Source organism: Ammodytes marinus (genome assembly GCF_949987685.1).
Source record: "Ammodytes marinus genome assembly, chromosome: 24".
NCBI classification, from domain to species: Eukaryota; Metazoa; Chordata; class Actinopteri; order Uranoscopiformes; family Ammodytidae; genus Ammodytes; species Ammodytes marinus.
In genome coordinates, this window is record NC_137228.1 from 9,213,322 (window position 1) to 9,230,821 (window position 17,500).

A 17,500-nucleotide genomic window follows, 5' to 3' on the forward strand; every position below is an offset into this window, starting at 1 on the left:
ACTCTCCTCTCACTTCACCCCTTAAAGGTCCAGTCTGTCATATTGGAATATTTAGTGGCATCAACTGGTGAAATTTCAAGATTGCTCCCTTGGTAACCCCTCCCATTACAGAAGCTATGGTGGCCTTCAAGGACAAGAAGCTAGTGACTAAAGATGGCATTATTTATCACTGCCTCAAGTCTTTCCACAATATCAAGTAATGAGGAGAAGATGTAATTATTTATTTATTCTATAGTACTTCTTCTTTGTCTTCCAACAGGTGCATTTCCCCAGGACACCTGCTATATATAAAAATGCAAATGGCGATTAAGTTTGTCCATTCTGTGCTACTGTAAAAACATGGCGGTGCAACATGGTGGCCTCCGTGTACGGTGAACTGCTGCTATGTAGATATAAAAGGTCATTCTATTGAAGAAAAAAAAAGGAAAAACAACTTTTATTTTCAAGCGGTAACACACTAATTAAAACGTACTTATGAATATCATATTCCATTTCTACCAAGTCTGTTCTGAAAAATGCCAATACATTCTACAGCCTGCACCTTTAAGTAATCAGTCACACGCTTATGAGGAAAAAGGGCAGATGGCAATGTTGACTCATAGAAATGCGTGGAGAATTCCTGGATTTGGCACGACGTAAAGCGCATATGTGTTTTTAAATTGATATACACTCTGTGCTTCATTGCCTTTTTTCGCAAAAGAACCCTGGGCCTCCACATCAAAGGCATCGAGGGGAACAGTCGCGCCAAGAGGGAGAACCTCTTCAGGGAGGATGAGTGTATCGTACAAATCAACGACACGCCACTGCAGGACAAGACCTTCGCACAGTGAGTACACCGGGACGCATGTCTGCAGTTAAAGGTGGAGTCAGCCAATTCTGGAGAAAACTTGTTGCCAAAATCACTTTTCGTCAAAATCTGTGAATAGGGATGCTCGTGCAGGGGTTAGAGTATCCCCCTAGAGGCTCAGGCCTTGCAGCAGACCCGGGTTCGAATCCGACCCGTGGTCAGTTCTCTGCATGTCCTCCCCTCTTTGCCCAGTTTCAACTCTGTCTCTCCAAAATCGGTCTAATTAAGTGAAACCTGCCAAAAAATTATATATATATAAAAAAAAATAAAAAAAATCAGTGAATATTTTCTCACAAACCACAACTGTACTTAACGTATGTGGTTGTCTCCATGCCATTTGTTTACATTTGTTATCGATTTGTTTACAGAGCCTAGGCTGTGTATTAACACCAGATTTATATTTTGTCAGCGCACACTCAGTACGGGCAGGTAGCCAATTTTGAAGAAATATCCACTGATTTTGACTTATTGTGATTTTGACAACAAACATACTCCAGCATCGCTGACCCACCTTTTAAGTGTCACACACGCACACCAAAACAAGGAAATACTAATTTCTGATCAATTCCTTAACTTGCATTTTAAGAATAAGATTATCCAATGCAGCATGACAGATTCAGATTCAGATTTGATACTTAAGGTTCCACTATCTAACTCTCCCATCGGCCAATCTTAAAATCTTAATCTGATATGCACTAGTTCGGGGGTCACTAACAGGCGGACCGCGGTCCGGGTCCGGACCCAGACGCCGTCCTATACGGACCCGGACCTGTAGTCAATCAATTATTTAAGTATTTAAAATTTTGACGGGGCGCTTCTATTTTGACCGGCGCAGCTTTTCTAGACTTTACGGTACTGGTTTAGCGAATCAGGAAATGCTTTCGAGTTAAGCCATCCCGCCTCCTGCTACTCAGGCAGCCAATCGAATCTGTGCATTCCCGGCTCAGGCTGGCTCACAGACAAAGAGACAGTGAGCTATCATGTGAGAGATGACAGAGAGAAGTGCAAGAATTACGAGAATTTCAGCGAAATAAATCAGATTAGAGTGAGAAAGACAGCGGGAGGAGAGTGAGAGACAGCTTTCTCTCTCGCTCGCCCGCTCGCTCACCGGCTCTGTGTGTCGCGAGCGAGTTAACGAGCGATCAACAGCTGAGTTTTTTCCTATTATTTACTATCTATGGTTTTTTCCCCTTTTGTAAGACTGGTGAAAACCGATCAAGGTGCAATCATGTGGACTCTCTATTACCCTGATGTAGACCTATGTGTGAATGACACTGACATAAGATTGACATAATCACCAATCGCCAGCAGCACTGCATCTACTGCCCACAACAGCAACAGGAAAAACATTATTTTTAAATTTTTTTTGTATGTAGTTTCAATTATCTACATTTTAAGTTTTACATATTCTTAGTAATGGCAGAATTTATAAATACAGGTTAATTTTTTAGCAAGATATTTGGCAGTAGCCCCCACTAACATTAGCGAAAGCTAGTGGTCATCCGTCCCTCAGTCCAGTTATCTGGCTGCTAGCAAGTTATGTTGTTTTGTTAATTTTTCTATTCATCTTAACTATATTAAATGTTGACCTTTTCTTTTATTATTTTCCCCAGAATGCACCAGAATGCTCCGATTACATTCTAAAAACACAAAAAAAAATTACTGGGGGGGAAACCCCCAGACCCCCCTACAGGGGTTTAGTTTCTGACATGTCACTTTTTCAGAGCTTTTCAAAATTGCAAAATAAAAATCCAGTATTAGACAAAGTGGGAGATTACTATGTTAAACAAACATAGTAGGTATAGTGAAGTTTAGAAATTATACATTGAAAATATTTCTCAAAATTATTTAATTTTTCAAAAATGAATTATATATTTTATCTTTATTTTAAGATTATTATTATATTTATTTTCACCATTTTATTTTTAAATGCAGCCCTTCTCTATGAAGAGATTAGTTTCAGTTGAGTCACTTAAATAATACATATATCTTCAGCATTATATATCTATAATTATTTAAAAGTGAGAATAAATATTGTTGAAATGTTTTTGAATTGTTCTTTCTATATTGATCTGACAGTCAGTTGTTAATTACATGCAGACGTTGATACAACTACTAGGCTACTTCACTATATATCACACTGAATCATAACGCAAGTTAGACATTATGATGTTCCGGACCTTTGCTTGAGGACATTTTCTCTAACTGGACCTATTTGAATTTTAGTTGAATACCCCTGCACTAGTTGGACTGGAACAGTCTAACTCATGATATTCACTGGGTTTCTTTTCCCTAACAAAGCTGAGCACAGATTATAGCGTGTAGAGTGAATATTAAGTAGGTTTAAGTAAGTTTAATTTCGGCATTTTAGTAACAAAAGAATGACATGCCTGCTAGCAGAATGTTTTACGCATTCATCTCTTGCTAAAAAGTAGCGTTAAGCACTTTGAGCTAAGCAAGATACTTCTGCCTGGACTGGAACTTGAAATGGAAAACCAGTGGAAACCAATCCTAGAAATGAGAATAACATGTTGTGTGTGTATGAATGTGTTTCACAATTGTTCACACTCCCTCCAACACACACACACACACACACACACACACACACACACACACACACACACACACACACACACACACACACACACACACACACACCTTTCGAATAGGCCCATTTCACTGCATCCCACTGTGTTGCCCGTGTTGCGCTGATAGCAGTCTATTAAAGTTGCAATGGGAGGTCCGCCGTAAGGTCTCCCTCCATCTGATGTAGGGACCACAGTGTCCCAAACCAGCTGGAATGAGTCACTCCGTGTTCCATTTCCAAAAATTGAAATACAGCTCCATTAGAGGTTCTCCCTCCTCGTTCTCAGCCTCGCCAATGTATCTGTTTTCTACCCGACCTTCTTTCTGTTTCACTGGGTTGTAGTGTTCCCCCAAGGCAAATTGGCTCAGAGGTTAGAGGCATTATATCTTTTGTGTTAAAGACTTTTGTTAACATTATTTGCCTATTCATCTATTTTATTGAATTGAATTTGTCTGTTGTTGTTTTGTTTTTATTTAAAAGATCAATCATTGTTAAAATGTTAATGTTTGCATTTAAAATGTAAAACTCAATAAATAAATGGTAAGTCTTCTACCAAAAATCCAATACATTCTCCAAACTGCACCTTTAAAGAACTACAACAACAAGGAGTGAGACACAGATATCTTCCTCTAAGTTCCGCCATCATGATTATGGTAAAAAATATCGGCCATTTTATTTTTTTCTTCATCTAGGTCACAGGAAGTGTTCCGCCAGGCCATGTCCACTCCCTCCATACGTCTGGAAGTGGTTCCCATGGCCAACAAACCGCGCTACGAGAAAAGCCTCATCGGTCAACTCTTCACCGCCGACGGCAAAGTCATCCCCGCCAAGGCCAAGGGTAGCCCCCTAGTGGTGCGCGCTAGAACTGACCCCCAACCAGCAGAGCCCAAACCAGAGCCCAAACCCAACCCCAAACTGGAGGTGCGTCGACAACACTCACGTTCAAAGACCCTGGAACCTGCTCGTATTAACACCCCACCCATGGAGCTACTGTCTAGGCACAGCTCCCTGGAGAGAGGCACCCCATCGCCCACAGCTAGGCCAGCCAGCAACTCCCCTACCCCCCCTAGACCTCGCAGCCAAAGCCCCCTCACAAGCAAGAGCCCGGTGCTTCAGCCCGGTGTGACCAACCTCACCAGGAGGGGTGGCAAGAGGATAAAGATTGACCTGAAGAAAGGTAAGTGAGCTAATGTTGCATTATGGGAAGTGTAGGATTAGATGTTTTTTTTAGTAGCTTAAAGGACTACAAGGGAGGTCAATTCTACCTAGAGGCCCTTTTTTCCCACCATTACATTCATGTCGTATTTTTTCTTTCTTTCTCTTATATATATCAAAATCCTGAAATATTTTGAGGCACTGATGATGACAGGATGGAATAGTCGTTTACTTTCAAGATTTTTAAGTTTCTTAAAGTCTCTTTTGTTTATCTCTTTTTGTGTTAAGAATGGTGTCTTGTAAGCCTTTTTTGGGCTGGACATGACACAATAATAAAATTAAATCAAATCAAAATCAAACTCAAAATAGTCCCTTTGAAAAGCTCTACACTGCTGAGAGCAGATTTGAGTCCATATTGGAAATCCATTGTGAAGATATTTTTCCATTCCTTATCTTGCGGGGGAATAACCTTACACAGTGTCTGGTTTTCTCTGCTTTTTCGATTTTTAACCCCAGACTGAATGCTGTCTGGCTTCCCACTGCCTTATGTCATATCCCTCTAAAACACACCAGCTGATGTGTCGATAAGAAACCTGTAGTGTTTGGGCCAATTGAAAGCATGGCTGACATAGGGCTACGCACACACGCACATGCACACACACACACACACACACACACACACACACACACACACACACACACACACACACACACACACACACACACACACACACACACACACACACACACACACACACACACACACACACACACACACACACACACACACACACACACACACACACACACACACACGCACATTACAGGTAACCAAAGAAAAGGATAGAAGAGATTGGGCCACTCACTCTCCAGCTCCAAAGCCCCATTCTCCGACAATTTTATTGTTAGTTTCTTTCTTTTCCCTGGCACCTTTTCATCCCTCCATCCTTCTTTTGTCGCTCCTGTATCCTTCTATCCCTTTCACTCGATGCAAAGGAGGGATATTATGGGGTTTCTAACACCCTCTCCCTTGGCAACAGGCTCCTTTCTCTGCGTGATTGACAGGCGGCGAGGTTTTAGGTGCGCTAATGTAGGGCAGGCAGGGGCTTAGCTCGCAGACCAGATAGCATCGCTCACCGCCTTTAGTATGCCACGCCGGCTTTGCTCTGCCTAGACAGACAGACACACACACACACACACACACACACACACACACACACACACACACACACACACACACACACACACACACACACACACACACAGAGCGTGGCACATTTCACTCATGGCTTGGGGCTTGCGAGGCCGTGAAAAAGGGAGAGGGTGGAGGCTCTGGGGGTTGATGTCTTATGCTTGTGTGTGTGTGTGGCCTCAGAAACACACACACACACACACACACACACACACACACACACACACACACACACACACACACACACACACACACACACACACACACACACACACACACACACACACACACACGTACATTTATACACACAGTTAAACCTAGGCCCACACCCATAAGGAAAATCTTTGTGGAAAGCACGTTGCTTCCCTGAGGTGGGAAGCTAGAGAAGGTAATAATCTCTCTCAGGTTCTTCTCTCTCTCTCTCTCTCTCTGCCCCCCACCTTTCCTCCCATCTTCTCCCTCTACCTCCCTTCAGGAGCCAGCGTTCAGCCCGCTCACACGTGAAATTAAAGGCAGAGTCTGTCTAATCCGGCTAGGGGAGAGAGAGGAGCCTTTTCTCGGCAGCTCAGGCAACAAAAACCCCCCCAGAGGAAAATAGGCACTTAAACAGTAGTTAATGTGGAGGAAGATGCTAAAAAACCGCAGACAAGGTTCCTGTGGCACAGGAGAGGAGACGGAAAACTCAATGGCAGAAGTGGAGTAGATTGAAAAGAATAGGAAGAGCAGATGGAAAAATTCAATTAAAATGAAATCAAAAAGTCGTAAAATTAATAAATTGGAAGTCTGGTCTGCATAGGGGCATAGGGATCGATGGCCCTAATGCACACTGTGTGACCAAGGCTGCTTCATTTCCTCATTAACAGGCACAGAGGGTCTGGGCTTCACCGTGGTAACGAGAGACTCCTCGGTCCACGGCCCGGGGCCCATCCTGGTCAAGAACATCCTGCAGCGCGGGGCAGCCGTCAAAGATGGCCGCCTGCAGCCTGGAGACCGCATCCTGGAGGTGAGACTGATACCTGTGTCCCTGCGTTCCAATACCCATACTTCCGTGCTATTTAGTATGGTAGAAAAACAGATTTAGGATGTCCCAACTCTTGTGGTCAGATTTAGCATGCTTAAAAATACCCGGATGTCTACTACATGCGGCAGAGGTTTTTAGTGTTGAAATCAGCATGCTATTTGGGCGATTCCGACCCACAATCCAGTGCGCCCCGGAAGTGACGTGACATCGACGGAGCCTCTGCATGAAAACAACCAGTGATGCGACGAATATAAAAGAGGCAAGATCAAGGCATAGTGTTATGATGAAATAAATAAGTTAAAGTATATCCCAATTGTGTGCCTACTACATGATAACTAGATTATTTTGATGGTCAGATGTAGAAGAATAAGAAGGTATGCGATTTGGAAAGCAGCCTATCTGAATCATCAGCATTATCCAATAGAGCGCTGTGGCACCCCTGCTGGCTCAACTGAGTAATTGCACACGCATCCTTTCCACAATTAAACAGCATTAATGTCACGGTCACATAAACAAACACTCAACTAGTACAATACTAATATGTATGATTGCAGAAATCTCAACTAAGGTTAAAGTTTGAACACTTCAAAGGCATAAGTGTCTTATGTGCGTTCCTCTACAAGTGCAGTTGGATACGTGTTAGTGGAGTAGTGCCAGTGGATAATGCACTCTACTCCAGCTTGTTTTTTTCTCCGGCTTTAATCTACTCCGGCTTGTTTTTTTCCTTCTGTGTGTGTGTGTGTGTGTGTGTGTGTGTGTGTATGTAGGTGAACGGAGTGGACATGGCAGGCCGTAGCCAGGAGGAGCTGGTGGGCATGCTGCGCAGCACCAGGCAGGGGGAGAGCGTGTGTGTGGTGGTGGCGCGGCAGGAGGACATCTTCCTGCCCCGCGAGCTGGTAAGAAAGAGGGGGAATACACACACACACACACACACACACACACACACACACACACACACACACACACACACACACACACACACACACACACACACACACACACACACACACACACACACACACACACACACACACACACACACACACACACACACACACACACACACAAGACACACACACACACACACACACAGAAACAGAAACACAGCCTGTCCAAACCTCCACAGTGTGCCTTCTTTATGCTCCTTAGTACTGTCCGTCATATTTTTACTGCTTTTGTTCAACATTTATCTTCATTTTGCTTTTTTCTGTCAACCCCTCTCTCTCTCCCTCTCTTTTTCCTTCTCTCTCAATTAAATTCAAAAACCTTTATTCGCATGGCTTTTGTAGTAAACAGATACCAAAGCATTACAGATATTGCAAATATTACAATTTTTTTTTTACAAATGACAACAATCAGAACAACCCCCTTCCCCATATTGCAGGATTATAAAACAACATGTTCATACAATATATGTAAAAATACATAAAATAGTACACTTGAATTATTGCCACACCAAATAATGGCAATGATAAGAAATGAATAAAGGTAAAATAGAGATGTTTTAATTCATCTAAAGAAAAGCTTCTAAAATCTAATAGGGGAGAACGGGGTAAGTAGGCACACTTTTTACTCTAGTGAGAATTGCTCATCACCAAAACATCTGTCAATAGCCATTCCTACATTAAATTGAAGCTTAAGGTGTTGGCTAGAAATGTGTGTCTCTCTTTTTTTCCAAATTATTGTAATGAAGAAGTAATTTACCATCAAAGACACTCTGACACATTGTGACAACCAACCCCATCAAGGGGTCGGTTGTCACACACTATGGGGTTGTTTGTCACAATGTTATCTTAATGGGAAAAATCTTAAAAAGAAGGCAAGGAGGCAGAACCAAATTTGAATGTTTAATTGCATTGTCAAGTTGACAAATAGGCCTACATAACGTTCTGTAGCCTTGGCAGCTGGTCTAGTTTGGGATGCACTGGGTTGTTTTGATTTTGTTGCCCTTTTTTCTTTTGCTTGCTAGCTGCCTTTTTCTGCTCTATTCTTTCCTTCTCTGGGGTGTCAGTGAGGATACAGCTTGACAATTTATTTCGTTATTGGGTTCCTTTTCTGGCTGCAGCCTTGAGATAACATGTGACAACCAACCCCCCAAAAAATTTGACGACCAACCCCAACTTGAATTTCTTGCTAGCATCAAGGCCAACAACCATCTGACAACTAATTAGCTTGCTAACCACAATCTAAACTATAGTTTACCCTTCACACTTTCTGAGGGTAACAAGTGTTTTGTTATAAACCCATTGTGTAAAAGCCTAGAAGAAATATACTGAGAAGCAAAATATTTTGAATTTGACATGAAAAACACAAAACATCCTCTCACCTGAAATGCAGCTGTCTTCCTCCAAGGAAGTCTATGTATGTGACCTCTGATCCCAATTCTGGACCTTTTTTATATCAACATTTCAGAGCTAGCGCGCTCTGGTGGCGAGATATAACGAATGTGACATCCAACCCATGTGACAAATTACCCCGTTCTCCCCTAATTATGAAAAAACTGTGATTTCATTAATCATTGTTCTCTCTCTTTCTCTCTCTCCCTCTCTTTTTAACATTTCCTACACATTCTGTCACATTTTTCCTTTTTCCCATCCCAAAGGAGCAAACTTCTTTTAAGTGGCCTTTTTTTTGCCTATAAACACCACCCATGGACGTACACACAGGGCACGCTCCAGCCCTTCCTTCCCTTTACTATACTTTGGGTTTGTTGACACAGCCATTGTCAGAGGAAGTCACACTGCACACAAGCCACCGGTCGCTATGCGCAGGAAAAACATGCGAGCGTGCCCCAAACATCGGGTGTTAAGTGACCGTGTACCTGCCGGAGTCAAGGGGTCAGCTTCAAGGCCTGGGCATCCTCAAGGGGGACATTTCATCAATAAACACACACTGTTTAACACACACACACACACACACACACACACACACACACACACACACACACACACACACACACACACACACACACACACACACAGAGACACCGACAGACACAAACACAATGAAAGTTGGCCCCATGAAAGCTCGGTGTCAACTTATGTTTTCAACCGCACACTTCCATTTTTCCCCCCTCTGTCCTCTGTGGGTTATTTTTGATAATTCCCTCTCCATTCCCTCTTCAAAGAGCTTGGAGGAAGAGACGCAGGGCTTTGTAGTGACTGATGCATATTCACACCTAGAGTGGCGGCACACACACACACACACACACACACACACACACACACATGCGGTCGTGCACAGACAAACACATCAATACCATCTTTTAAACAGCCCGAGTTGCTGCATCCGAAAATAGTTGGCCCTCATAAACGGCCCCGCATATCTTGGCATAACAAGTGCACTTTGAAGAGCCCTCCACATTCTTCATCTCACAACACTGCTTGCTTGTATTTGTGCTTCAGAGACTGAAAGGGGGAGGGCTTTGGGGAAAGATAGAATGGGAGAGAGAGAGGCTTCGCCCCTGTCTTTAGGCCAGGGCTGTTGAAGTTGTTGTCGATTGCCCCAAGAGATCTGGCCCTTATACCAGCAACCTATCCTCAGACCTTTAAATAGGGTTTGATGATGATCCCCTAAGCGCGAACACACACACACACACACACACACACACACACACACACACACACACACACACACACACACACACACACACACACACACACACACACACACACTGCTTCTGCCTCATTGCGTTTAGTTAGGTAGACCCTTAAAAAGAAAAATCCAGATGCAGAAACTTCCAGAGAAAGTTTGTCGTTTTTCAAGTAGCAGAATGACCACCTGCAAACACGCACACTCACTCACTCACGCACGCACGCACGCCCGCCCGCCCGCCCGCCCGCCCGCCCGCCCGCCCACACACACACACACACACACACACACACACACACACACACACACACACACACACACACACACACACACACACACACACACACACACACACACACACACACACACACACACACACACACACACACTACGCACACACACACCCTACACAACTGCTTCCAGTCACATCCCAAACCTTTCTCTGTAAATCTCCACCCTACTGCAAAAGACAAACCGAAAAAGATATATTTTCCTTTATTTTTGTCTTCCCTCTCTCTCTCTCTCCCTCTCTCTCTCTCTCTCTCTCTCTCTCTCTCTCTCTCCCCTCTCTACCCTTGCCTGCTTTTTAATTGCTCTGCTCTTTTTTCCGACTGCCTGTCGAGCAGTAAACTGTAGCGTTGAGTTTGTGGCGCGCTAGCTAAGGAGCGCAGGGCCCTGCAACAAAAGATTGTAATAATGATGATGGAGACGCATTAAGTCTGCGTGGCCATCTGCCTCTCCTGCCGTTACCATAATGTTTGTGCGTGTGTTTCCGTCTGTGTGGGTGAATGCCTATGAATATGTATTGTTCCAGGGGCTATAAAATCTTGTAAAAACTGCCTTTTATGTATCCACACCATGTCTGGTCATATTTATCAGATCCATTTCATTATGCGCCGTTGCTGCTAGACAGATAAAGAATCTACAATATCCGCTTATTGCATATATTTGGCTTTTTTGTAACAAAGCTATCATTTCTGCTGGGAACATTTTCATCCAGCTGAAGGCATTCAAGTGATACTGGATTTATTTTAATCAAGACGCAATATAATTTTTATTTTTTTTAGATATAAGGGGGCATTTCTTACTCATTTTTAATGATATGCTCAGTATGCAGTGAGGGAGGGAGGCTGTATGTTTACCTGTTGGAATTAACTTTATTTCCTCACTGTCCCTGAAGGTGGTGCAGTAGCAAAGACCCCGTCTCTGCTCTGTGGTTCAATCCTTAAAACGGCCTCTCTCCTGTCCTCTCTACTACACATAGAAACACCTACAACAACTATGAATGCACTTTTTCATCCATGAAAAGTTGTCAACAGATTAAAGAGGCTTGGTTAACATAGCCCTGTTTTGGTTGGATAAACCCAATTTTTAAAAGTAGAATTCTCACTATTGACCCTGCTCTCCAACAGAAAATGAAAAGAACCTAAAAAATATGCCAGTTTTGCCTCAAATTATAGAAGAAATCTCTCGACCATTTCATCCTGACCTTGTATGTTGTGTGCCTGCAAGGTGTTCTCACAACATACAACTTCAAATTCCAATTTGTTCACCATTGAAACCGACAACTGTGTAGAACCCAACTTTTTTTTCCATTATTGTTTAACCAGAGGCCGTATTGAGGCATAGCTGTTCTTCGGGCTAAACGCTATCATCAGCATAACATTGCCAATCACAATGCCACCACGATTATGTTTAACAGCTAACGTTGACAACTTTCACCATATTTTACTGTGTTAGAACTAAACACAAAGCGAAGTTGAAGCTGATGGGAGCAGATTTAGATTAGGAGGAATCTGGTCATAAACCAAAGTTTTCTGGACAACTGTAATTTCCACTGTGAATCAACGTGGATATGTGCACTACATTTACACATTTTTTAGAAATACATTTAGAAAAGATTTAGAAGTACAGCACACTCAGTAATGCTGTTTCTTCAGTGAGGATCACAGGGAGACTTAGAGATCAACTCAGCTAAACAAAAGCATGGTCAGAATTCAGTGTGTTTTGCCTGTTTGCCTGACACAGCATTTTAAGACCAGGGGTCATCTGACTAAAAGGCCCTGTTTCTGTCCCCCTCGGCAAAAATCTTGCTGCCAGCCTACACGATTTATATTCTCCGCTTAAGCATTCATACTGTTTCCTTATCTCCCCTTGTACAAGTAAAGTCGACTTTACGAGAGGAACTGGCTTTAACTGCTAATAGATTTGTTTCAATAGAGAAGGTATTGATGTTTGACGAGTGGAGCGCTGCTCTGTGAAAGCCCTCGGTAGGCAAAGCTGGTCTCTTTCAGTAGAAATAATACACAATAAAGCGTGCAGATTAGCCTCATTATTAGGATACAAAAGGGGACGCTTTTTCACGCCCCATGACACACACACACACATACACACACACACACACACACACACACACACACACACACACACACACACACACACACACACACACACACACACACACACACACACACACACACACACACACACACACACACACACAGACAGACACACATTCTCAAAGTAATTAAAAAGTGATAACTTCTAATCACAGTTTCTGTCCCTGCGTCAGCGTTCCTGCGTCTTCGATGCTCATTATTACTCAAGGCCTCGCTTTGTTTCAGAGATGCAGAGATGAGGAACTGCTTTTGTGATGTGGAGAGTTTTTTATGTGTGTGTGTCTGTAAATTACCCACATTCAGTTTGCCAAGGACAGGATGGAGGGGTCACTCTGCACATGGTTGACCCTTAGTTGCCAGCAAACCCCTATAGACCAGCAAGCTCACAGGAAAAAGAGGTTATGTCAGACACAAAAGTGACTTTGCTGTGTCGCTATTGTCTCCTCAGTCATCCTGTCATATTTTTTATTTTATCGTCTGTCCCTCTCTCCCTAAGATAACATGAGGACATTTCAAGTGCCACAGCAGCAAAAGACAATAGTTCAAATAACAGATTAAAAAAGTAGCAGTAAGGATGCTAAGTAAAATTAAAGCCAAGCCAAACAGTAAAAAAAAGCTGATGCTTAAAAGTTAAAGATATAGTGCGTTACTTCACTGTTGTGTCACACTCAAGCCATCGCCAAAGGAGTCGACACAAAGTTGATTAAGCTCCACAAAACGCTCTCTGCGTTTCTCAGTATGGCAGCATTTTACAAACTGGTGTCACCACCCGACACGGAAGCACCCACGAAATGTCTGTTGTTGATCCTTCTGCTAAGAAAAAACCTGCATGTACTGCAACAAAAGTTACGCACTATATCTTTAAAAGTAAAATAATTCTAGCTAACCGTTAAAAAGTAACCAGAACAGTCTTAACGCTCAAGCCCTTCTATTCTTATCACTCTCCCCCGCCCCTATCTCACCAGTTATCCCTCCATCAGTCATTTTGCATTCCTTTCTCTTGGGTGCGCGAGGTAAAGGTGTGTAGCTGCAAAGAGGCGAGACATTAAGGCGATTAATTGGCAGCTCCGGCGAGCGCGGCGAGATCTCATCTTAATTGAATGTCGCTCTCACTGCTAATCCCGACCGCTTTGAAACCCCCCGTTTAGAAATCCTCAGTGACAAAAGGCTCTGTGTGTAATCGCTGTGTATGCCCCCCCTCTCCCCCCCCCCTGCTCTACGCCACCCACCCTGGGGTAAGAAAGAGCTCCCTTTTGTCTCCTCATTTGGGTGTTGAAGAGGGTGGTCTCTCTCCCAGCTAAAAGCTTGTTAAAGAGCTATTGCTGAAGGGCTTACGGTGTGTGTGTGTGTGTGTGTGTGTGTGTGTGTGTGTGTGTGGTAGGGGGGGGTCGCAGAGTGGAGCCAAGGGGTCTCAGCCACCCCTTGGGACGCAATCTGCCCCCAAGGAAAAGGGCATTAGAGAAGGATATTGGACCGTGTGTATGTGCGCCTGCCTTTTAGACCACCACTGAGAATCACTTGGTTGTGTAAATAGAATTTGAATCCGCAACTGACTGAGATAAAAAAAAAGATTAAAGATGTTGAGTTTGTTTGACTTTTTTTATAACTTCTTCCAAACTTGCATTCTCTGCAGATGCCTGCTGTGCACCGATAATGGCCACCTTCAACCCTCCGTGTGTGTTATTGCAGCGACATCACAGACTAGTATTAAAAAAACCTCCCAGGTTGCCATTCCGAGTCTTCTCAAGTGTCTCTCAGGCAGGAAGTGGCGGATTGTCTTTGTAATTCCTCTCGGTTTTTAGTAACAAAACAGCTCTGAACGGCCTTGTTGATAAAAATAAGCCCCAGACTGAAAGCCTCCTTTCAAACCGAAATAGAAAATAGTTTCAATGATTTTTAAAGGGCGCGTTTGGCTCGATTTATCCCGTTTATGAGCACAGCCTGAAATATGTTTTTTATTCTTTTTCAGCAGAGCCAATATTAGGTTTGTTTTTCATTGTCACATGCAATGAAGCAGCAGTCTTCATCGGTGATGAAATTCTACCTTTTCCGGTTCCCTCCCAACAGTGCTCATGTAAATGTATTTAGAACTTGGAAGAGAGCAAGTCGTGGACCATTATGGAACAGTGTTTAAACATGAAACTTTGCAACACACACACACCCACACACACACACACTAAAAACTGACTTGAGTCTTGTGTGCGGCTGTTAAACTTTTTTCAAACAAACATTATTTGCATATTCATGAATTCCAGATTCCTTTTAATGAGGGAGAAGGCACTTGGTTGTGTTGAAAATTCACATCAGACACAATTATGTCTTTATTATTCTCAGGGAATTCTGAATTTAAAGTCAAATATGTTCTTACGTTTTTGGGGGTCATTTATGCCTTTTATTATAGAGTTAAGTGAGAGAGAGATACTGTCAGGAATAACATGCAGTATAGTTCAGCACTTCAATCCATAATTAATAGGCACTCATCTGTTGTCTGCTTTAATAGTCAAAGTGTAAGCAGCCAGCACTAAACACAGTGTGTCACATCTCTTTAAAACCTTCCGAGTTTAGCTCCTTTTTACCTCCATGGGTCAAGGAACTGAGCAGCCATATTGGCTTTAAAGGGAAAGTCCAGTATTTTTTAAGTGGATTTGTATGGGGTACTTAGGCATAGTTACCTTATGGAGATGGTGATCAGTGCATCACTATAGGGAGTTTGGGGGAGACTTTGCTGTAGCAGAAGTCAGCATTGTACTGTTGCAGAGAAAACACTTTTTGTCCACATACGCAAATGCTTAACCTAAATCATAAATATCCCTTCAATTGTATGCTTAACTGAGATTTAATTCTGACAGACAAATTCCAAACGTGACATCACATTCAGCGACAAGCGAAAGGTGCCTGACGTAAGGTGTAGCAATCCAGTTATAGCGACCCAGATCTTTTAAAGCTGTGAAAAAAACCGCTACATGTTGTTTAATGTATAAGCATAATTCCTACTAAATCTACCAAGATTTTTTTTCTCTCTTTATTAGACAGAGGGGACTTTGAGCAGCTTTTGTCTCCATTGTTTTTTTTACTGAACTTATTCAATGCGGAGCTATACGTTCAATCTCAAGAAGGAAAACAAATATATGTGTGGACACGTTCATACACTCATAACCTTCATCTCTTCTTTTTAAGAGTGGTTGATATGGGTGACTGAACCCTGGCTTCCTCGCACTAAATTTTTTATCCATTCGTCTTATAATGAAGGACATTTTCTCCAGTTTTTTTCTATTTTGTTACCTTTTGTCTCCCTCCTTCTCTCTCTCCTCCATCCCCTCCTCCAGTGCCCTGGTTTGCCTTTGCCACGGTCATTTTCCTCACATTAAATAGCATTGGGTGAGTGGGTGAAATATGCAGGGGGGAAAAAAGACCTGTAGGAAAGAAGAGATGGAACCCCCCTGAGGCTGCGGAGGAGGAGGAGGATGAGAAATAGAGAGATGGAGAAGATACAGATGGAGAGATTAGGATGAAATGTAAAGAGGGGAGGAGGTGGAGTGTGAATGAGAAGAAGCGGCTATACCTCGGGGATGGGTTATTACTTTTAAATGCTCGTCTGCACCCCTTCTTTCTCTCTCTCTCTCTCTCTCTCTCTCTCTCTCTCTCTTTCTCTATCTCTCTCTCTCTCTCTCTCTCTCTCTCTCTACCTCCCCCACTGTGCTCCAGGAGGGAGGTATAAAAAGGTTATTATGTTTCCTTTAGAAATACCTCGCTCTCTCCGTCTGCGCCCTTTCATCTCCAAATGGAATAACATCTCGATGGCGGCTTCCTTCTCTTTTCCTCACTACTACACCTCCATCTCTTTTCCAGGATGCAACACCTGCTCTTCTCTTCCTCTTCCCCTTTCTATCTCTCACTGTCTCTATATTTCCTTCCCCCAGAGCCTTATTCCATCTGTATTTCTAATCCATCTCCATTTTTATTTTATTTTTTGAGCATAATCAGTATGATGTCGTAGCATGCGTTATCAGTCAGTCCATTAGATATGTTCCTCAATTGTCAGCCATCGTGCATATCAGTCTATTTTTTAAAGTAGGTATCTGGTTTGTAGATAGACAGGTTTCAAAGACAAAACAAAATCTTCAATATTGTTTTAAGGTCACCCATTATGCAACATGCACTTTTTCCATGTTTTTTGAATGAGTGAGGGTTTTACTAGAGACTCCCAAAATATGAGAAAAACAAGCCTCTTTTTTTTCTCCACCCTTCTGAAAACATGGGTTCAAAACACCTCTTGTGACATAAAGGGAGAAACCAGCCCACACAACCTCCATTACCAACCTAACATAGCACTACCTCCACCTGTGATACGCACACCCTCAGATACAATTGAATCTCGGCCAATGAGGGCAGACTGGGCTTTTTGGAAGGCGGGGCTTAAAGAAACAGGCTCTACAATGGAACGACAAAAAACTGACAAGTAGAAAACCCAAATTGCTATCTTTGAACCTGGAAAAATGAGCATAACATGTGACCATTTATAAACCCTGTCTCTCTTTCTGTCTCTGTCAGAAAGGTGAAGAGGCCGGCAGCCTGGTGTTGGAGGACGGCAGGGAGCAGCTGATGTACGAGATCCCCCTGAACGAGACGGGCTCGGCCGGCCTGGGAGTCAGCCTGAAGGGAAACAAGTCCAGAGAGACCGGGGAGGACCTGGGCATCTTCATCAAGT

General features: G+C 43.0%; 1 protein-coding gene across 1 annotated transcript in view; it reads left to right on the top strand.

Annotated features, from left to right (window-relative positions):
• Positions 1-17,500, top strand: part of pard3ba (par-3 family cell polarity regulator beta a) — a 148,726-nt gene that overhangs the window by 50,778 nt on the left and 80,448 nt on the right. The window contains exons 7-11 of the mRNA XM_080052855.1: positions 701-826; positions 4,127-4,611; positions 6,645-6,784; positions 7,570-7,698; positions 17,344-17,500. The exon at positions 17,344-17,500 is cut by the window's right edge and continues 29 nt beyond it. Coding sequence (XP_079908981.1) covers positions 701-826; positions 4,127-4,611; positions 6,645-6,784; positions 7,570-7,698; positions 17,344-17,500 — 1,037 coding nt within the window. The remainder of the gene's footprint in view (positions 1-700; positions 827-4,126; positions 4,612-6,644; positions 6,785-7,569; positions 7,699-17,343) is intronic.